At 35.1% G+C, this 24,162-nt stretch overlaps 3 protein-coding genes across 3 annotated transcripts; 2 read left to right on the top strand and 1 right to left on the bottom strand.

Moving 5' to 3' along the window:
* Positions 1-266: 266 nt before the first annotated feature.
* On the bottom strand, positions 267-14,072 carry LOC133323485 (activating signal cointegrator 1 complex subunit 3). The gene is made up of 9 exons (XM_061532408.1): positions 13,927-14,072; positions 12,175-13,859; positions 11,203-11,901; positions 9,889-11,126; positions 8,469-9,345; positions 2,204-3,212; positions 1,955-2,123; positions 649-1,062; positions 267-581 (listed from the first exon to the last, which is right to left on the bottom strand). Exons 1-9 carry the CDS (start codon positions 14,070-14,072, stop codon positions 267-269), a joined length of 6,552 nt encoding a protein of 2,183 aa, XP_061388392.1.
* Positions 5,620-8,206, top strand: LOC133323490 (ficolin-1-like). Its single transcript, XM_061532412.1, has 6 exons — positions 5,620-5,649; positions 5,706-5,797; positions 7,276-7,295; positions 7,374-7,419; positions 7,484-8,023; positions 8,086-8,206. The coding sequence occupies exons 1-6, from the start codon at positions 5,620-5,622 to the stop codon at positions 8,204-8,206; spliced, it is 849 nt and encodes a 282-aa protein (XP_061388396.1).
* Positions 14,073-14,529: 457 nt separating the features above from the next.
* LOC133323486 (chromosomal protein D1) lies at positions 14,530-23,289 on the top strand. The gene is made up of 3 exons (XM_061532409.1): positions 14,530-14,579; positions 18,511-18,710; positions 22,847-23,289. The coding sequence occupies exons 1-3, from the start codon at positions 14,530-14,532 to the stop codon at positions 23,287-23,289; spliced, it is 693 nt and encodes a 230-aa protein (XP_061388393.1).
* The last annotated feature ends 873 nt before the right edge of the window (positions 23,290-24,162 follow it).

A 24,162-nucleotide genomic window follows, 5' to 3' on the forward strand; every position in this document is an offset into this window, starting at 1 on the left:
GTTTTATATTTTTTTGTAATTATATATTTATATAATATGAATTTTAATAAAAAAAAACAAGCTTTAACTATATTTTTTAATTCTTACTCAGAACTGATTACTTTTGTTTTGTTTTTTCACAAAGATCTAGCTACTACATATAATGTCAATATATATTTGTATGTTTTATGTTATTTGTTGTTTTTTTTTACATTAAATACTTTTAAAGCTGTCAAGTCTTTTAGAGGTGAATTCTAGTTACTTAGGTGTAATAAAATTGTGTATCTCTATACTTGTTTCGGATCGACAACTTCAAATTGTAAATCAAATTGTTGATCGAATCCGATTAAACAATCGGAAATTAAATAGAGGGTTAGTAGCAAACGTCCTCGCCGTGGTGGGCATTGGAAAGTTATCCGATTTGATGATTTCAGGCCACGCATATTGATACGTTTCATGGCCAGCAGCTCGTCATTGCCTTGGGAGCCAAGTGTCAAAAACCATGCCTCCTTTTTACCCTTGGGATATTTGGGACAATGTATTTGAGTGTTGAATTGGCGTTTAACATTCAAACGCTCCATATCGATACATAGAACATAATCCTAACAAGATAAAAAAAAACAAAAGGTTATGATTCCGATTTTCCTTCATAAATCCATTTTGCCTTACCTCATTCGGATGTATTTCGGTCCAGACATTCGATTTAGGATCTGTACTGACAGGTCGTAGAGACTCTTCTTCTTCGTAATTGCGACCTTGCACAAATATGTTAACTGCAATTTCTGGCAAATCTTGTACAACCTTATAGATTTGTTCAATTTCTGGCTCTTCGAACATATCTCGTAATGGACCGGCCAATTTTTCATAATCATTTCGACAAATATCTTTCAATACCGGCAGTGTTAGATATTCATAATTGTGTGCTATATTATAGAACAGATGGACATTGGAATTGTTGACGTGCGGCAGTGTCAGGAATTCACTTTCATCGAACCATCGTGCCTGTATTACACTTTGCATTATTTGTTGTATTTTCAAGGTGGGCGAAAGCCATCCACGTTCCGCTGTGTAATCGACCATGGCCTAGAGAAAAAGGAAGGAAAAGAAACGAAGATATAGGTAAATACGGACTTCCATCAAAAATAATTGTTATCGAAAATGTTTCTCCAACAAAATAATATCGACAAAATTTGTTGATGAAAAAAATTGTTTTCGATAAGTTTTTTCTGAGGAAATATTTTTATCGAGAAGTATTGCAAATTTTCTTTATTGAAAATGTGTTATCGATAACAATTTTTCCTATAGAAAAGTTGTTTTCGACGATTTTTTTCTATAAAAAGGTTGTTATTGACATATTTTATCTATAGAAAAATTGTTATCGACTACTTTTTTCTATAGAAAAACTGTTATCGACAAAGTTTTTCTACAGAAAAATTGTTATCGACAACGTTTTTCTACAGTTGTTATCGACAACTTTTCTCTACAGAAAAGTTGTTATCGACAACTTTACTCTACGGAAAAGTAGTTATCGAAAACTTCTCTATACAGAAAAGTAGATATCGAAAACTTCTCTATACAGAGAATTTGTTAACGACAACTTTTCACTATAGAAAATTTGTTATCTACAATCTTTTTTCTATAGAAAAATTTTTATCGAATCGAATTTTTTGTATAGAAAAGTTGTTATCGACAAAAGTTTTCCTACAAAAAAGTTGTTATCGACAACTTTTCTCAACAGAAAAGTTCTTACCGACAACTTTACTCTACGGAAAAGTTGTTATCGAAAACTTTACTCTAAGGAAAATTTGTTATCGACAACTTTTCTCTACAGAAAAGTTGTTATCAAAAACTTTTCTCTATAGAGAATTTGTTATCGACAACTTTTCAATATAGAAATTTTGTTATCTACAACTTTTCTCTACAGAAAATTGGTTATCGATTAATGTTTTTTTAGAAAATTGAAATTTGAGCTTACCTGCATAACACGTGTTGCATTATCCAATGCCGATTTTGTATCTGTTAGATAATCAGAATTAGGCAATCCTAATCTTGAAAAATGAGCCTGTAGCAAGAGGAACGTTTTGGTATAGGGAGAATCCCATGTTGGCGAACGGGGACGATAACGCACCACATCTGCCATTTCTCTGTTAAAATAAATTTCAAAAATTAATACCCGATAAACGTTTAAGTTGTTTTACCACATCCCTCCCTTCATCTGACTTACTCATTATATTTATCTTCATTGTGACGTACAGGCTGTTGATCAAATTCATAGGAATCGGCAATGGCCAGCAAAATATCCGATGTTGACATCTGCGGCTCCAAATCATCCAGGAAATGTTTCATTGTGCGATATGACAAATAATAGAACGAAGCAATGCGTCCCAAAAATGTCGGTAGCAGTAAATGTTCATTTTGTACGACACAAGCGGCTGCTTCCAATTCATAGATTACCTTTTCCACCAACGACGAGAGGAATGTGTTTACCTGACTTGGTTCCAGACCTTCCAAATTGTAATAGGTAGGATTTCTTAGTAATCTCCTGAAGAAGAATGTCCAGGTCAAATAATCCAAGGCCGCCTGTTTTGTTTGTACAGTACCCGCAACAATTTCAGCATTTATATGCTCGGGCAATACCTCCAATAGACTTGACTCCACGGGGAATGGATCATAGAGGAACTTTTTGTAAAAGTTTTTCTTAACGTCATGAACCAACACCACGGCCACACCTTCATTATCGAATTGTGGACGTCCGGCACGACCCATCATTTGGAGGACATCTGTTATGGGCATATCAACATATTTCTTAACCTTCCCATCAAAATATTCCGTACCCTTTACGACCACCAAATGGGCGGGTAAATTAACACCCCATGCCAATGTTGCGGTGGCAATGAGCACTTGGATTTTACGATTTAGGAAGAGTTCTTCAACTGTTTTACGATCTTGTTCCTGTAGACCGGCATGATGCAGGCCAATACCGAAGGCAAGACAGAATTTCAAATTAGAATCTTTTATGTCCTGCAAAATTTGTTGCATTTCGTACTCTTCCATGTTGAGGAACTGTTTGGGATTTTCATCGCCGGCCACAAATGTTATTAAATCTAAGGCAGTTAGGCGGGTTTGTCGACGCGACGAGACGAAAACAATGGCCGGATCTGTGGGGGAATATGTGCGTATAGCCTGGAATGTTGGACGATTCATGGTGGCCATACGTGGACAATAGTGTTTTCCTGGAACGATAGAAATAAAAAATAATTAAAAATGTAACCAAAAGAATAATGGGTTTGGAAAATATGGAGGGGATAAAAAAATAATATTTTCATATCTACCAAATTTTTTGGTAAGACACATATCGACAACTATTTTTTATAGTGAAATGGTTATCGTTAACCTTTCGTTATATAAAAACATTTTTTTGTTATAGAAAGCTTGTTATCGTTACAGAAAGGTTGTGGTTACAGAAAATTTGTTATCTTCAAATTTTTATATAAAAGTTGTTATCGATAAGTTATCGTTATATGAAAGTTTTTATTTGCAGCATTTCTTATTAGAAAAGGTGTTATCATACTGGGTTTGGTTATAGAAAATTTGATAATGATAATTTTTGCTATGGAAAAATTGCCATCGATATTTTTTGATATAGAAAATTTTTTTGTCGGCCCGTTTTGTTATAGAAAAATTGTTATCGACTATTTTTCTTTAAAGGAGAATTGTTATCGACTAATGTTTGACAACATTTCTTGGTAGAAATATTGTTATCGATATGTTACGGTTATAAAGATGTAGTTATCGACAACTTTTTGCTATAAAAAAGTAATCGACAGATTTTCTTAATGGAGTCATTGTTATCGACAACTTATGTGTTGTTATCGATTACTTTTTCTTACAAAAATATTGTTATCGATAACTTTTCGTTGTATATAAATTGTTTTACACAACATTTCTTTATAGACAATCATTTATTGAAAACTTATAAACTTATCGTTGTTGGAAAGTAGTTATCGACAAGATTTCGTTGCAGAAAATTTATTATCGAAATCTTTTGACTTTTGACTTTTATTAATGGCAAAGTTATTATCGATGGCTTTTCTTAATGGAAAAGTTGTTATCGATAAAAAAGGCATAAAAACAAAACTCGATAACTTTTCTTAATGAAAAAAATTGTTATCGATATATTATCGTGATAGAACAGTTGACTTCGACAGTTGTTATCATTGTTATCGATAACTTTACGTTATAGAAAATTACTCTTCGTTATAAAAGAAAATTGTTATCGACAACCTGTTGTTATTGACAACTTTCTGTTATCGATAACTTTTCGTTATAGAAGTTATTATCGATAACTTTTCGTTATAGAAGTTATTATCGATAACTTTTCATTATAGAAAATTTATTATCGATAACTTTTCGTTATAGAAAAGTTATTATCGATAACTTTTCGTTATAGAAGTTATTATCGATAACTTTTCGTTATAGAAAAGTTATTATTGATAACATTTCGTTATAGAAAAGTTATTATCGATAACTTTTCCTTATAGAAAAGTTAGTATGGATAACATTTCGTTATAGAAAAGTTATTATCGATAACTTTTCGTTATAGAAATGGTGTTATCGATAAGTTTTCGTTATAGAAATGTTATCGATAACTATTCGTTTTAGAATATCTGTCATCGATACATTTTCGTTATATAAACAATGTTATCTACAACAATGTTATCTACAATATTTATTAATGAAAATTTTGTTATGGACAACTTTTCCTCACATAAAAATTGTTATCGATAACTTTTCGTTATAGAAACAATGTTATCGGCATATGATTATAAAAATATTTTTATCGACAACTTTTTGTCACAAAAATTGTTATCGAAAACTTTTATCTATAGAAATTTTTTAATGGATTTTTTGGTACGGAAAAATAGTTGTCAAAAAAATTTCGATATAATAAAATTAATAAAATTAATTAATAAAATTAATTAGTCTGGGTTTACAGATGCACCTTTTTTAAGCAACTCTGCCGCTGCTCTCTTCGATTCTCTTTTCAATTTCTTCCCCCTTGTCACATTTTATACCTCTCACTTCTAAGAACTCAGCGGAGTTGCTTACAAACGTTGCATGTAAAACCCAGACTTATTAAAACATTTTTCCTTCCGAAAATTTCTCATTCTAACATTGAATATTTCATAGAGTGTTCAGAAGTCCAAATGATCAATCGATCATAATAATCTACATTCTGAAATTCTTGCAGAACCAAATTCCATACTCTCGAAAAATGTTTTTGAGGTTTTAGCAAAAAAATACCCCGCAAAACCACAATTTAGTGCTGATAAGTTTGGTAAGCGTATACCTAAAGGAAGGAAACATAATCGACAAATTTCTTAACCCTTTCGCAGCCTAAATCTCTAACATACATATTGAGAAGTGAAATTATATTCGTTTTTGCTGCCAGTAGTTTAGGGGTTAAAAAGAAATAATCATATTTCATAAGTAGGATAATGATTTTGTTTTTTAGCATTTTAAATCAGTTTCTTTGAAGCTTGCAAAGCAAGTGGTTGCAGATTTGGTTCCAATAGCTCGAAGATGTTAAATAAAATATTATTATTTTATGTGATTTTTATTGTGAAATGCATTTTTGCAATGCGTTGTCAAGATGCTGCTGCTGGGAATGTGAGTTTAAAATTGATTTTAATAATTCAAAATAAGATTTTTTAATACCTATTTAGGGTCTCTACAATTCGGAGGATACAAATATAATACGACAACTCGTCAGTGATGTCAGTGAAATTAAGACTACAATAGATAACTTAAAGTTGAGGTAAGTAGGAAAAAATGCTTTACAAATATTTTTTAAATCTACGCCTACGTTGTTGAAAAAAATCTTAAAAATCATAACCGAGAGCTCTGATAGTCCTTGAAAAATTAGTATTAAAAAAACTACTAAGGGAAAATATCAAAAGTGGACCTATACCGACACTTCTACAAACCGATTATGTAAACCATAATACAAATTTCAGAAATTTTTAATGGATAATTATACCCTCAGCCTCATGGCTGATGAGGGTGTATACACTTTGACACGGTGAAAATGTGCCTCATGGAAATATAGGTTCTCGACCCCCATGTTTCTTTGGACCAAATTTGTTTCAGAAAATTTTGATTTCATCCAAACTTTGCCCATCTTATAATTTCTTTCAAACTTAGTTCAATTTCGAAGATGGGGAATATCGGCCCACTCCTTCTAATACCTCTCACACAGGGGCTAGGCCTAAATAAGGGTTATAGTTCATATATAGTTCATTATCGAACCTTACGTTCTAGTTTTTTATCTCGATATCCACCGCTGGTGATATGATTACAACAGAGTCTTAGAACCAAACCCAAAACGCGGAACAAATTAGATACCTATTTGGGGACTAACCCAAAAAGGGGACGAATATTAATAATTTATAGTGGTGAGATTTGTTACCATATAGGACTACAAAGTACCAAATTGCAGTGAATTCGGTTGAAAAATGCGTTCAAGAACCCCAAAATACCGAAAATTGGGGGTATCCTTATATGGGGGCTATTAAAAAAATGGACCTATATAATTTTTTGTGGAAAGATTTGGTACCTATTAAGAACTCAAAACACTAAATTACAGCCAATTCGTTGGACAAAATACGATGAAAACCCCCAAAATACTGAAAATTAGGAAGTACCGTTATATGGGGGCTACTACAAAAAGTGGACCTATATTCATAATTTTTTGTGGTGACATTAAGTACCCAATAGGAACCCAATGTACCAAATTTCAGTGAATTCGGTTGAAAAACGCGTTCAAGATCTGCAAAATAATGACAATTGTGGGGTACCGTTATATGGGAGCTATGCCTAAACGTGGACCGGTATATCCCATCTTCGAACTTGACCTGCCTGCAGACAAAAGACAAAATTTCAGCACCCTATCTCAATTCCTTCAGAAGATAGCGTGATTACAACAGATGGACGGACAGACAGACGGACATGGTTAGATCGTCTTAGAATTTTACCCTGATCAAGAATATATATACTTTATAGGGTCGGAAATAAATACTTCGATGCGTTACAAACGGAATGACAAAATTAATATACTCTCCATACTATGGTGGAGGGTATAAAAAGGCCTTAAAAATAGTCTTTAAAATATCTAAGAGTTTTTAAAGTTTTTAAAAAATATTATTGAATAAGCCCATGTAAATTAATATTTTATTAAAAAACCCAAGATAAGTGTGTTGATTTTTGTCTACTAATATTATTTACTTCTACTTTCAGCAAACAAGTCAAGAATAGTGGTAAGCTTTTTTTATTTTCTGCAAAGAAAATATCTAAGTCGGGTTATTTTTTGTTTATATTTTTATTTTCTTAAATAGATTTACCAATTTTTGATATACGGGTTGATACCTTGCCATATAAATGGTAAGGAAAACAAAAAACCCTTTCTTTTTGGAAAATATTTAAAAAATATTCCCTTTTCCCTCAGTCAAGCCCATGGCCCACTCACCAACTGTGCCGAAATAACCGCCTGTACCGGACGCAGTGGTTATTATAATATTCGCATACCACAATTTAGCAACGAAAGTTTCCTCGTCGAATGTGATGCCTGGCAGGATGGTGGTGACTGGACTGTTATACAACGTCGACAAGATGGCTCAATTGATTTCTTTCGTACATGGTCAGAATATAAGGTTGGATTTGGTGATATCGATGGTGAATTCTTTATCGGTTTAGATAAGCTACATGCCCTAACAAATTATCAGGGTCCACAAGAACTACTGATTATGATGACAAATGGTACAAATGAGGCACAGGCTTATGCAAAATACGATGCCTTTCAAATTGGCAACGAAGTGGAAAAATATAAATTAAAACGTACCGGGCGTTATAGCGGTACGGCAGGAGATTCTTTAAAAGGTCATATTGGTTTGAAATTTACGACGAAGGATCAAGATAATGATAATTATGGTAGTAATTGTGCCGAGGCATATATGGGTGGTTGGTGGTATGGTGCATGTCATGTTAGGTAAGGTCAATTTCCAATATTTTTTTGAATGGAAATAAAAACGAATTACTTTACTTTTCTAGCAATCTCAATGGCCACTATGGAGATGCCCAACATGGTCGTGGTATTAATTGGCTTACCTTATCGGGACATTATAGCTCTTTGACATATTCCAAAATGATGATACGTCGCAGAAGAAATTAACATTAACATTTTTTTAATATTGAAAAAAAAAAAATAATAAAGTGGTATGAAATATTATTTTTAAAGTTATTAAGGCCTTTGAAATGGGTATGTTAGTGGATATGTTAATTATTGAGGTCTCTTAATAAAGTGGATACTCTTTAAAAATTTACACCTTCATGACTTATAACTCTGATAGTCAGATGTGATCAAGAGAAATGTGGTCTTCGAACTTTAGAATTATGAAATAAATAAAAAAAATTTAAATCGTAATCTTACTTACCTGAAAACCCATTTATGTGAACCTGCAACGGTACCGGTCGCACCGATGGCTTAAAATTATACAATCCCATTTGTTTGATGCCCAACCAATTGGCCAAATCCTGGGCATTTGCCAATGCTGTCGACAATCCAACAATGCGAATATTCCGCCCCGTATGTGATGTTATGAAATTTGTACGCGAAACAATCACCTCAATAACCGGACCACGATCTTCACCCAGCAAGTGAATTTCATCGATAACAATTAGCACAACATCCTGGACATATTCTCGTGTCTGCCACGAACGGCTTATACCATCCCATTTCTCGGGAGTTGTCACAATAACTTGCGACTCTCGTATCGCTTGAATATCCGGTGTTGTATCACCGGTAAGTTCAACTACCTTCTTACGCAGAGGTCCAGCCTCAAAACGTTTCTTCCAATCGCTGATACGTTCCTTAACTAAAGCTTTTAGCGGAGCGATATATACTACTTTCGCCTTGGGTGACATATTGAATGCCCGAAACATTGCAATTTCGGCAACAATTGTTTTACCCGACCCCGTGGGGGCACCCAACAGAACATTGTTATTCGTATGATAGAGACAATGGAATATTTGTGTTTGTATTGGATTGAAATGTGAGAAATTGTAAAGGGATTCATAGAGGGGATTTTGCAGACAACTAACTGGCAGTGGATTTAAAGGCAAGAGTTCCGTTAATGGGGGATGATGTTCGGGCAGAACCAAATGTTTGAAAGTCATTGCTGTCCAGGCGTTACTGCCCAGCCATGTATCGCTGGCAACGCGTATATAATATTGTGGTGGCAGTGGTTCTTTCAATGGTATCGTCATGACGAGCTGTTGCGGTTTACCGCTGAAGACAAATTTCCGGGTGGCCTAGAAGAGAGAGAGAGAAAACATAAGAAATACAATTAAGTTATAGGTTAAAATAAATATTCCTTAAAAATCTACACTTATAGCTCTGATATCCCTTCAGAAAATATTCTATAAATCCCCACTATTATAGTTTTGATTGTCCTTCCGAAAAAATTCTTTAAAAATCCACACTTATAGCTCTGATAGTCCTTCAGAAAATATTCTTTGAAAATCCGGCTCATAACTCTGATAGCCCTTCAGGAAATACTTTCTATTTCATAGCTCTGATAATCCCTCAGAAAATATTTTCTAAAAATCCCCGCTTATAGCACTGATATTCCTTTAAAATATATACTTAAAAAATCCATGCTCAAAGCTCTGATAATCCTTCTAAAATATTTTTTCAACATATACACACACCTATAGCTCTGATAGTCTTCTCGAAAATATTCTTCAAAAACCTACGCGTAAGGCTCTTATAATCTTTCAGAAAATATTCTTTAAAAATAAACACTTCTACCTCTGATAGTACTTCAGAAAATATTCCAATATTGACTAACTCACCTGAAACAATTCCGAATGATAGATGAAATTCGTTTCCGGATCCTCAATCCATAACCAAAAACTTTCACTAACTTTGCCATGTACACGATCATTCCAATTGAAATTTGCCCATATATCGATTTTAATACGCAACACTGTACGTGTTATCGGTTGCAAGGTGGCCTCAATGTCAAGCATTGGCAACTCCCGGGCTGCCCGTAATACCTGCTCCGCATTTCTGGGATTACGTAAAATCTCTTTCAATTCGTTTTGTTCCATTTCCCGCAGGGTATACAAACTAATACCGCGACTTTCCAATTTATCGATAGTCTCAGCATTCAGATTGCCAAATTGACGCATTGGGGTTTCAAAATCCCATTGTTGCTTCTCGAACATTTTACAAATTTGCAGCATACGACCGGATAAAATGGCGTTATTATTACGCAGAACAATTGAGAACAAGGCACGACAAATACGCACGATATTCTGTACAATATACGACATATCCGAGACGAGGGAGAACGATTTGACATAGCCATGCGAGAGATACGTCTGCATTAGAATATTAACTTTGCCGCAAACATTTTCACTGCCACCGAACGCCTTGACCTTGCAGTAGTTGTGGCGCAATTCATCCAATTCTTCCATTTCATCATCGCGCACCTTTAGCTGTTGAAATTCTTGAGCCTGTGAAATCATGGCAAAGATTTCGGCCTCCGACATAAATGGTTTTAGGAGGTCATTAAATATTTCTACCGTATCGTATTTAATGTAGAAATGTGATGCCGTACGACCCAAATCGGTAACATTGAAGTCCATAGTTCGCTGATTGAAACGAATCATACGGGCTTTATCCAAACTCATGGCAGCACCAATAATAAGAGCTCTTCGCTTCTCCTCCAGTAGGGGATCATTTAAAACTTCAGCATATTCAATGCCATAGACGTGGGGATTGATGCGCATACGAACAAAGAGATAAGTATAACTTAACCATTCCACAGCCTCCTCAACATTGGAAATGGTGCCCAGGGTTATTTCGGCATTTAGGTTATCGGCCAAAAATTGTACAAAATTCGATTCAATGGGGAATTGATTGGTCAACAGGGAAAGATAATGATTGAGTTTGTCATAGGTGGTTATGATGGTACCCAGACCACTTTTGTCAAATTGTGGACGGCCAGCACGACCAAAAATCTGCAGTACATCCAAGATGCCCAAGTCCACAAATGAGCCATGTTTGGAGTCATAGATATCGGTACCTAGACAAGGCGAAACGAAACGAAAAGAAAGAAAATAAATATTGGAATTCAAAAGAGTCTCATTTTTAAAACATACCCTTAATGATAACAGCATGGGCGGGTAAATTTACACCCCAAGCCAAGGTGGCGGTACAAACCAACACCTTGATGTGACCCTCACCAAAATATTTCTCAACCAATTGACGATCGGTACGCAACATACCGGCATGATGCATGGCAAAGCCGGCCGCAAAAAGCTCTACCAATTGTTTATTCCGCGATTTCTGTATTGCCCTTTGCGCTAGACCATAGTTATTATTGGTGGTATCGGGTAAAAATGAAGCACTTGTATTATTTTGTTGTGCCAATTCACGTAAGGTGGTCGCTGTTCGCACCGTGGCATTGCGGGCATGTACAAACACCATAACCTGATGACCCTGTTGCACTTGCTCCAAACATTTTTGATAACAGATTTGATCCATATCGGCCAATTGTTGCAGAGGTTTAACCGACTTGACACCAATGAACGCCGTATCCAAGGGTACCGGACGAAAACGACTATCGAAATAGAATAGACCCTTCATTGGATTAACACGTAAGAAATTCGATACATCTATGTAATTGGGTAGGGTAGCCGATAGGCCGACAATACGTATCATACTCTGTGAAGATTCGACTAAACGGAGAGTACGTGCTACGAGGGCCTCAACAACGGGACCACGTTCACCATGCAACAAATGGACTTCATCAATAATTAATAATTTGACCAAGCTAATTAGGGCAACATCACCCGCACCTGGAAATGGAAGAAGAAAAAATACATTTTTGATAAAAATTCAAAAAATAAGTCCTGAAAAAATTTTATTTATGTTTGAATAAATTTTGCAAAAATATTTTTTTAAATTCGAACTTAAAAAAATATTTTTTATAAATTCAAACTTTGAAAAATATTTAAAACATATTTTAAAAAATCTACACATGAAATGAATCTTGAATTTATAAAATTCAATATTCACACGGATAATTAACTCCGTGTGAATATTAGAAAAAAATTACATATAATCCTCACCTTTCCTCGTTACAACATCCCATTTCTCTGGTGTTGTTACCAAAATCTGAGTTTGTTGCATTTCCGTTTTCGACAATTGCATATCGCCGGTCAATTCCTTTACCACAATATTCAACTCCTTTAGACGTTTTGAGAAGTTATCCACCATTTCAGAAGCTAAAGCTTTCATTGGGGCGATATAGACTATTTTAAATTGATCCCGATTAATGATACCATTTTCCAAATGCTGTCGAATCGTATGGACAATGGTCAACATAGCCACATTGGTTTTACCCGCACCAGTAGGGGCACAAACCAACATGTTTTCATTGCTATGATAGGCCACGGGATAGACTACCGATTGTATGCGATTCAATTGTTTACAATTGGCAAATGCCATTTGCCCAATTTCATCTAGATCGGAAATATTGATGCGATTGTTGCCTACACTTAATGGTGGTGGTTCAGTGGCGGGTATTTTCACCTCCTCATATTGTCGCGAGTCTATGCGTTCGGCATTCTCGGGTAGTGATATACGATTACCGCCTATAAAGCCGGCATGTTGTTTCGCCTCCAATTGACTATCGAAGACATAAGGATAACGTATTTGGGGTGGTAATGTCGAACGGAATTCCTTTAAATCTTGGGTATTTTTTAGCAGTGGCTGATGTTGGGCCACCTCAAGCATACGTTTTTGTTGTTGTAATCGCAGCTGCATTGGATTGAGGGCTTGGGCTTGATCATTTTCATCGGCGGTATCGGAACGACCTAAACTTTGCATTAGACGTTGCATTTTCTTTTCCTCGCGACGTGTCTGTTTGCTGAGTTCTTTTTCCAGGGCCGATTGTACAACCACCTGCGAAGCCACTGTGGGTCTTAATTCGTTGCCATTTGTCAGTTTATTGGAGTGTTGTTTTTGTTGTAATTGTTTGGAGCGTTTCTGGCGTTTTTCTTGTTGTTCCAGTTCCTGTAATTGAGTTGCGATTTTATTACGATCCTTCAGGACCTGTTGTACCAAATCGAAATGATCAAAGCCCAGCAGCTCAATGAGATCATTTTGTAACTCCACATTGGATTTTTTCGAATTCAATAGTTCGGTAAGGCTGATAATGTAGTGGGATTGTTCTTCCTTTTGTGACATTTCCAAAAATGTTTGCACAACTTTATGATATTTGGAAGTGGAGGAGGCGGAGGATGATGATGGATCCAGTTGATTCCATTGCATGGAAAAACCAAGAGATGCAGCATTTTTATTCCCCGTGTTGGGTGCCAAATCCATGAGATTACTCAACTCTTCCAGTGGCATATTTTGGAATTTCACTTTGATGTGGTCACCCCAGAGTTTTTGCCCCTTCTTTGATTTACTTTTGCCTTTGTTCCAATCTTTTAAATCTTCCACTTCATAGTCTTCCAGTAGCTCACGTATGGACCTAACCGTTTGATGTATAATGGCCAACCTGTTGCCGAATATCGTGCCAAAAATGCTACGTATACGCATTGTGGCCGCCACAGTGATGACCTTTTGATCCAACATCAACCAAAAGAGAAATAGAGTGGCATGTTCCACCACCTTGGGCTGTTCATCATAGCCCATACATTCTTGCACTAGATTTCTTAATTTCTGCAAATGAATTTTAACCTGATCTTGACGATCTGACGGCATTTGTTTCAAGACATCGCCAAGTGTTTGCTCTTTTTCGCCTTGCCTGAAAGAAGGAGATAAGGAATGGATATAAATCAAAACTCTAATGGTGGGAATCCCCCCGAACTTACGTTTTCAAAAACGAATTCCGTTCTTGGCGTTTGGTTTCCTCTTCCTCCCTGTCAACTGCAAGAGCTAGCTTTGCTTCCAAATCTGTGTTTGCTCGCAGAGCTCCACTAAAACGCGGCAACTCCTTTTCTTTCAGACGTTCCGACATGGTGTTCCCAACTTTCAGCGTTCAATTCATTCGCCAATCCGACAACAGCTGCAAGCAGAACTAACGAATAGTACCGCAACACCACCTACTCCACACCTAGATATTAGCTTCACTTTCAATCCTATGGCTAAATTTTATTCTAACATGCAATACCCAACTGTTGAATATGAGGTTTTTCGCAACGTTCATTCAATTCTGCTAAGAGCAATTAGGGGTTTTCTTTCCGATGAACCACTACTTTCCCTTTTTGTGGTAAACTCGGAGTAATTTACAAACAAAAAAGTTTGCCCAGAATTAAATGAAATAACTTTTGACAGCGGAGAAAATCAAATCATTCGCCACCTTCACAATTTTCAATTTTTTAATGTAAAAATAAACTTTTTAACACGACAAGTCTCTGCAGAAAAGAAATATTGAAAAACGTTCCACCTTTACGAATGGGATGGGATAAGACAAAATGCCCGGTAAAGAAGAAGTCAAAAAAGAAGACGGAAAGTTACGAATGAGGTGGGATGGAGACTAAAAAGGAGTTGTAAACTGAGGTCAAATCGAACGAGACGAGGACCAACCGTGACGAATGAGAATCAAAACAAACGAGACAAGGGCCAACAGCTGATCACAATTTGAACAGTTGATCAGCTGTTTGTAGTTCCGGAACAAGTTCAAGGCCTATAAATAAGGTCATACAGAGTAACAAGCTGGATATCAGTTGCCACTCAAGTTTGCTGTCAAAATTCATTATTGTGAATTGACTTCCATTATGAAAACGTAAAAAACAGCTGACTTATGCTTGCTATGTGACCAAGGTCCATTAATAAAGTCATCCAGGGAGACCAGTTGGATATCAGCTGCCTAGCAAGTTTGCTGTCAAAATCCATTATTGTGAATAGAGTTCCAATATGAAAACGTAAACAAAGTCCAAATTGTTGACATTAGACTTGAGAAAAAAAAACAGCTGACTTATGCTTGCCAGATGACCTTTTCAATAGATCTTGACAGCAAGGCACATTGATGGGGTTGCCATGTCTCAGACAATAAAAAATAAATGCGATTTTTGACAAGCGTAGAACTTAAAAGGTCGTTTACATTAAACCGGATTTGGTTAACCCATTGGGTTTAAATTTTCAATTCCTTTGAACATATGCCAAATAATTCCTCATAAAGTAGGTTAACCCGGTAAAAAGTTCTAATGTAAATGCCGTATAAAAATATATTTTTAAATGCGCATAATTTTTTGTAGTTAATTTTAGTTAACTTTAAGAAAATTACAGATAAGTCCCATATACATGGTACAATTATAAAAGGTAACAGCAAATCCCAGCTGATTTGATTCCAACGTAATACTAGAGTCAATATGAATTTGACAAATTATGTTTTTAAAAATCACCCAACAGGAAAATTGGGAACGCATACAATTTGAAATTGTTCTTTATTAATGTGATCCCGTATTCAATTTACTCAATCTGCCTGCTGGGAAAGTTTGAGGAAGCAAATCTTTCTTGAAGGAATTACTCGCTATTCCCAGCATTGTCATATGTGTTACACATATATATGGCAATGGCTCAATTAAAGGAAAGATGTGGAAGCGATAGAAATATAAATTTGATAGATTTTCATTCATGTTTTTCAATTTTTATTTTGAGGATTCGAAAATATTCCATTTTTAAAATAAAAATAATTTTATGATAATTTGTTTGTTTGTTTACATTTTTCTGTCAAATGAGTTGACACTAGTAGAACTTACAACAACAAATTTCCATGTGGTTGTTGTATCGTTTTTTGTACAACAACACTTGCAGTTACCTTTTATTATTATACCATGTCCCATATATAGGCCATGATACAGATTTTACTATATTATTTTGTTGCCATCAGCTTTGCACAGCGAGGCAATCAGTGTGGTCAATGCGTAATAAATGAAAAGCGTTATTACAATTTTTCTTTATTCTTGGGCAGCGTCGACAGGCTGCACTTCTACGCTTTTCAAAACCTAAAAAAACTCAGTCTCGACATTTGTATCGATTTTGGTTTGCAGAGGTCTACGGAATTACTTTCTAGTATCGAGGTATCGCAGCTGGATGTAAGCTGCTGTCAAAATCCATTATTGTGAATTGACTTCTATTATATAAACGTCCAAATTTTTGACAACAAACTTGAAAAAACAGCTGACTTTGGCTGGATGGATAACCTTATTAATAGAACTTGTTATGGACCACTTTAATAAAGTTGGGTCCAAGGTCCATTAAACAGGTCGTGTAAGAATTGAATTTGCAATTTTGTTTGAAAATCAGATTTTTTGTTTACGTTTTCATACGCTTAAGTCTTACCTTACGGTAAAATCATCTGAACCGATACGCTCTATCTTCTATCATTGTACAGGCCTGAATTTAATATTAAATTTTGGGGAATATACCAGAAGCATAAGTACGATATTCCCCATATTCATACTGGATTTAAGTTTAAAGCAAACGATACAAAAAAAAATTGAATGAAATCGCATACTTCCTTCGAGTGTTATCGCGAGCATCATTTAGCCTGACAGACTGATGGACGGACGAACATTTGTAAATCGACACCAAATTGTCTACAACGGATTTAAGCCAAAGGAATTTGGAGTCTAAAATTAATATTTTGGAGGAGGCATCATCCAATCATTGTGTCGTCATCTCCATAGCATAGCAAGACAGAGCCTTGGCCTTACCTATACTTGCCATGAAAGACTTGTCTAAGCCTAGAACGAGGAGAAAACATTCTTCAGCTTCGATTACTGCTTTGCAGAGCTCGTCTCTGTAATAATCCCTGGCTGACAAATCTTCCTACCAAAACTTATCAATATTGGTCAACTTTTTATGATAGCCCCTATATAATGGTACCCCCACATTTTTTGGTACGTTTTAAAAGCGAATTGGCGACACATCTTCTTACCAAGAATTACCAAAATTCGTCAATTTTTAAAATAGCTGTCATATGTCGGTATTTTGGAGAGTTTGGGCAAGTTTTTCAATCGAATGGATTAATATTGGTCCACTTTTTACAATAGTCCCCATATATCGATACCGGCTTTTATTCCATATTTTGAGGATTATTGACCCGTTATTTTTATCGAAGAAGTCCATATTGCCTGTCCCGTAGCCAGTGTTGGCATCTGACTAGAGGAGAAAATCTTAAATCTGCGACCGAAGGCTGGTTTGCCAAAAAACTATCATATTTAATGGGGGATTCTGCCACGTAGCCAATTTTGGTATATGTCCATAGGAAAATAAATTTAAAAGCACGACTAAATAAATAGGTCAAAGGTGATACGGATTTTTACAAAAAAAATATGATATAGTTGTAATCATAACCCTTTTGACTATATGCGGTGAAAATTACAAAACGTCACTTCTTCCATCTCCCCTTCATATATATCAAATAAATGACAATTATCCTAAAATACGTTTAATGTAAACGTTTTATTTATTCGTGTGGCCAATGCGTAATAAATGAAATGTTTTATTAAAATGTTTCTCTATTCAGGGTAGCGCGGACAGGTCACACTTTATTAAGAAAAATTCTCTCTCTCATTTCTCATCTCCACATTTCCATCCTCATCATATAGTCTCAGCCACCCTTAATCGTGTTTGATTCATTAAACACAAAGCTAAACAAAACGGTTACAATAACGCCGTTAGTTTTTAACGTCTACTTCTCCGTACAGTTAACGCCGTCGCAAAAACCAACCACTCACAATTTTACAAGCGCCGGCTTTTTTGCAACCGGCATCATTGGCGTCATTCGAATAAATCCTTTTGTTGAGAGAGGGCAGTTGAACGAAAAAGCCGAGAGAGACGAAGTTGGTGATAAATTTCCAGAAAAACTGTAAAAACGAAGCAGAAGACATTTTGTGTTATTTAAAAAATATACATTTTAACGTTGAAGAAATTACTGTACCCTGAGAAACTTGAGGAAAACTGAAAAAGTAAGAAGCAGCGAATTGTTGATTATGGTAATTGTTATTGCAAAATAATTAATTGTTTGTGTTTTTATTTGTTGGTGTGTTCCCCCTTAGAAAGTTGGCATTTCGTTTTTGCTGAAGAAAAAAATCTGTATAAAGCGAAAGGAAAACAAAGCATAGCATAAGAAGCGCGCAAATAAACGAGGAAGAAGCCAAACACACACACTTACAAACAAAGCAAAAGGGACGCGCTTCTTGTGGACAAAACGAACGACCAAACAGCCATTGTATAAACATCAAGAACAACAAAAAAATAAATAAAACAAATATGGCCGATACAAAAGTGGCCTCCTCTGTCGACTATGATATTTCTTCATCCGAAGAAGGTTCATCGTCACCGGTGACCACCGCGTCGGTACCCAAGAAACGCGGCCGTGAAGGTTCGGTGGAAAATGGCAAAGCAAAACGACCCGTTGGCCGTCCAAAGTCAGCCAAAAAGAATAGCAATGTTATTGTGGCAACGGGCAAGGGACGCGGTCGTCCAAAAAAAATTCCGGTAAGCAACGATGATGATGCTTCCGATGACGATGGAAATGATTCTAGTGATGGTGGCAGCCCTCGGAAAAAAACAAAAGTTGAAAGTAAACCATCGTCGGGACGTGGACGTGGTCGTCCTAGGAAAGTTAAAAACAGCGAGGATGAGAGTAAGTAATAAACCAAAGGTTTTTATTTTAGATTGTATATTATGTTTCGTTTTGCGTTGCCATATTTTTTTTTTTAGGGAAACCAAACCAATTTTGATCTTTTTCAATAACCAATTGATTTTGGTTGGTTTTACTGTACTTCTGGCTTTGTGTTTAGGTAGAAATGAAAAGGTGTCAGTCAGTACGCAATTGCACAGAAAATATTCTTAAATAACTGACTGTAAACAATAGAAAAAATATTTAGGCATGTATTTAAGGCAGGGTCTAGTTTTGCGCGCACACACACACCCTTGTGCAGAAAACCATAGGCTAAAGTAAGGATATTTTAAGCCAGCATCTGGCAAACCACAGCACGCATGCTCTCTTTGAGAGTAATTTCTATGTACAAAATCACAACAGAGCGGCTCGGCATGTTCCTCTTAAAGCCAGTGTTAGGATTCATTATTTTAACATCTGGCATCTGAAAAAACGCTTTTAAAAAAAAAAAACTTTCAAAACCATCTTATTGAATTTGGTATGTTTGAAATCATGTAGTAAATATAAAAAATTGTTTTGGATTTAAAAAATAATAATCTTATATCATTGTCAATTCGTAGGGATTTTCATATGAAGCAATGGAATGCGTATTTCTCAGAAAATCCTTCAAATCCTTAAAATATCTACAAATGGAAAATCCTTACCTCCTTAAATTCTTCACAAACAGAACCAAAAGAAACCCCAACGAAAATCTTTCTTAACAAAAAAATCCGACAGCAACGGGCCTACAGATGCGGGTCTTTCCGCTGAATACCCTTGGCAAAAAGGACAAAAATGTAATGTCTTACAGACTTTGTCTATAAATAGAACAAGTAAAAAAGTGTCAGTAGGTGTTGCCGACATATATATCATCATAAATGCAAACGGAAGTAACTACACTTTTACTAATTTTACAGGAAAAGCAAAAAACTATAGAGCCGTATTTAATTTTTAAAAAAATATATAATATTTTGGGTTTTTAAAACATTTAAAATGTCAGTCAGTCAGTTTCGTCCTTTTGATTTGATATTTTCTGTAACAAAAGGACGTAACTACAACACAATTGTAGTACAACAAAGTGACTAATAGTTATGCAATTGAGACTAAAATTTGTACAGCGTACCAAATTGAGGCCGTAGTGACGTGTGTTAATTTTTTTTGAAATCTGTTCAGATTTAGATATGGCTCCCACACATATTTTCGTCCGATTTTGTGTAAATGGTGTATTAAAGCCCCTATATTTCTTTCTATTTGCACGAAATTTTGCATAGAGTACTGAATTGAGTCTTTTTGGTGTACCGCTATATGGGGGCTATTGAAAAAAAATTGGCCGATGTACAGTGGTGGTCACGTAATTAAAACATTTATTGTGGTGAACATTTTTTGATCAGCCCTCGATTCGTTTGAAGTATTTTTGAATTTTTTTATTTAATTCAGAACACTTTGATATACTGCACTTAAGATATTTTGTGTGAAAATAGAAAATTATTGCATTCAATGTTTCCATAAATAACGGTTTTAATGAAAATGCATCGACTTTGAAGTGGCCACATAATTAAAACATTGTGTGATTTTTTAACTTTACTGTATTTTTTTTTTTTTTTTTTGAAAATATTTTTAAAAAATCACTTAATTTATTCAAATTAAACACCGATAAAATCATTTACAGAAAAAAATTAAAAAATCTGTAAAATCGATCAAAAATGCCAAAAATTTGTACAGTACACCTTACATTCAGAAAATAACCCTTATTATAGAAAATAAAGGTCCGAATGCACCAGAAATTGCTAGAATTAGTAGAAAACAATAAATAATTGTCAAAATAAATAAATATTTGAAATAATAACTCAAAAAATGGGAATTAACTTAAAATTAACTTAAACGATTCAACTTCGATAGCCTTTATTGAAGAAGGTCGGTATGTGAAGAAATATCGATCGATATTGGCATTTATTATATCAAATCGATTGTTCGAGTAGTACAGAATATATTTGATCAAAAAATATATCAGTCACAACGCAACGAAAATATGTCAACGCCTATGTTGACGAGTAAAAGTTTCTGGCACATAGCAGCATATTTGATGGTCAACGCCTATAAATCTATTGAAAGTGACAATATTTTTCCAAAATAATATTTTTTGAATAGAATAACTTCCACTTAATCTATTTTAGCCTCAAAGAAAAAAATATTTTACAGTTTGACAAATATTTGAAGTTTTGTGTTGAGCTTCAAAAATGCTGCTTTGTGCCATAAACTTTTACTAGTCAACATAGGCGTTAATCTCTGTTCGTTTCGTTGTGACGAATTTATTTTTTGATAAAATATGTTCTGTACTCTTAAGTGCAGTATATCGAAGTGTTCTGAATTAAAAAAATTTCAATGTTTTGTAAAGATAATAGGTTGTGCAAAGTTTGGTTCAAATGGAAATTCCATTCGCCTGATATTGGATTTATAAAATTGAAAATTTTGACCATTTGTGGGGGAGGTACCAGACAGAATGAACCAATGGGTCCCATCTTCAGACTTAATCTAGACTTTGTAAAGATAATGTGTTGTGCAAAGTTTGGGTTCAAATAGGACATTCCACTAATTTTTTGCACAATTTTGACCATTTTGAGGAGGATATACCAAAAGGAGTGGAACGATATTCCCCATCTTCGAACTATGTTTGGAAGAAATATTACGATGTGTACATTTTGGATGAAATCAGTTACTTCCTTGCGCAACAGCCGGCCTAACATAACCATTTTTCGAAGATAGCTCAATTCTACAAAAAAATTTAGGTGTGCATTTTTTCCGGCACAGAAATTATAGTGAAACTAAAAGAAAATAACGTTATACCATAGTGTGAAGGGTATATTAATTTTGTCATTCCGTTTGTAACTCATCGAAATATTCATTTCCGACCCTATAACGTATATACTTGATCAGAGTAAAATTATAAGTCGATCTAGCCGTCCGTCTATTATAATCACGCTATCTTCTGAAGGAATTGAGATAGATCGCCAAAAATTTGGCATCTTTGGCGTCTTTTGCCTGCAGGAGGCAGGTCAAGTTTGAAGATGGGTTATATCGGTCCACGTTTAGACATAGCCTCCATATAAGGGTACCACCCAATTTTCGATATTTTGGGGTTCGTGAGCACGTTTTTTAACCGAATTAGCTGAAATTTGGTACATTGGGTTCTTTTTGGGTACCAAATGTCTCCACTAAAAATTATAAATATTTGTCCACTTCTTCTGGTAGCCCCCATATAACGGTACCCCCAATTTTCGGTATTTTGAGGAGTTTAAGCGCGTTTTGAACCCGAATTCGCTGGTACAATCGGTTCTTATTGGGTACCAAATTTCTCCACTAAAAATTATAAATATAGGTCCATTTTTTCGGGTAGCCCCCATATAACGGTACCCCCAATTTTTACGGTATTTTGGGGTTCTTGTGCGCTAAAAAGTATAAATATTGGTCCAATTTTTCTGGTAGCCACCACATAAGGGCAACCCAATTTTCGGTATTTTGGGGTATCTGGGTTGTAGTCGCATATAGTAACAAATCTTCCTACCAAAAAATTATTAATATTCGCCCCCCATATAACCCCCTTCTTATATTAAAATAGTTAACTGATTAGTTCCGTGTGTAGGGGTTGTCCCCATATGGACAAATTGTGAGTTTTACCCTACAAATTGTGGAATTCTAAGACGATTTAGTTATCGGTTGTAATCATTCCGCTCGAACTCGAACCAGGCGATAATGAATTAATCGGCCACCATTTAGGCATATCCCCCCTATAATTATACCTCCTGAAGGAAAGAATTTGTGTCTCAACAAACATATTGGGTTCGTATAGGTTAACTTGTTGGTATATTCCCTATATTTTCATTTCAAGTATCTGTCAGTATACCTATGGTGGTGGAGGGTGTTCAAAGTTCGGCCCGGCCGAACTTAACGCCTTTTTCACTTGTTTTTATTAGAATATTTACGCTAGGATTAACAAGGCCAAATGATCAAAAATTCATGCTTATTAATAAAACAAAAATAATTAAAAAATCCTTTTTATGATCTTCATTAATTACCATTTATTTGTTTTTCCACACTTCATCAATTTTTTTTATATTAAATAGGTTCCGATGACAAAATGGACGATGATGAGACAAAAAATCCCCCTGGTAGACCATCATCGGGCGGTGTTAATCTAAATATTTCACGCTCAGGTCGTGGCCAAGGGCGTCCCAAAAAAGAGGTTGCCAAAAATGAAAATGGCACAGATGATGTGGCTACGGCGCCCAAGAAACGTGGCCGAAAACCCGGTAGTGGCAATAAAGCTAAAGCTGCCGCCGGCGGTACTGGCAGAGGACGCGGCCGACCAAAGGGTTCTGGAAAGAAGCAGAACAAACACGATGACAAAGAGGACGACGATGACGAACAAGACGAAGAAGAAGAAGAGGATGAGGTGAAAACTAAAGAAGATGAAGAGGAGGAAGAGGAGAAAGTTTCAAATAAAGACGAGAAAGACGATGAGGATGACAAAGAAGAAGATGATGCTGATCATGCAGACAGCGACTAAAATCCACAACGGACGATGATGATGAACACAGAATGAAACATCAATATGCCTATATTTTAAGAAAGTAACAATATTGTATTAATATGTTGGAACGATTTAATCGCGCGCTCAAGTCCCCGCCACACAATATATCAAATTCAATTCTTGCAAGCCGCAAATAGTGACGAGTGGGGAAAAAATCCATCATCACATTAAATCGCCCGTCTACACATATAATTTATCAATTTAATGTCTTTATTTGTAATAAGATACTATTTAAGATAAGTTTTAACACAACACACCACAAGGACGACGACGGACATATGCTGCATATATTTATACACGTTATATTCATTTTATTTAGCTGTGTGTGTTTTTGTCTTTTGCAAAACAATCAAAAGAGACAAACATGATTAAGTTCATAAAATATAACTTCATTAGAATTCCATTTTATTGGTTTGTCGTCAACCAAGAATCTGTAAATCTCTTATTTTAACCAAAATTTAAAAAAAAATCATATTTTTTTGGTTTTTGTGTACAATAAAAAAAGTAAAATAAATGTATTCCTTATACAATGATTCTTAATTTAACAAAACAAAAATATATTTTTTATTTTTCAAAATTTACCAAACGTATTTTTATCCTTCATCATTATCTTAAAAGTGAGATGATAATGATTTATCTGTTTCCATATTTTTGCATTTTAATGTGTGTATATTTAAAAAAAGTAAAGATTTCGCCATGTTTTCAATTTATAATAAAAGAGAACAATTCAAATTCTAAAGAAATCCATAAAATTGTAGTAAATAATAATATTGACAAAATATATCAGATGAACCCTAAAAATAAATATGTAGTGGTGTTTTTTTTTTGGAGTTTAAAAAAGTTTATTGG

This window comes from Musca vetustissima, unplaced genomic scaffold (genome assembly GCF_032173495.1).
Source record: "Musca vetustissima isolate MV318-11 ecotype Yass unplaced genomic scaffold, APGP_CSIRO_Mvet_v1 utg2323, whole genome shotgun sequence".
NCBI lineage: Eukaryota > Metazoa > Arthropoda > Insecta > Diptera > Muscidae > Musca > Musca vetustissima.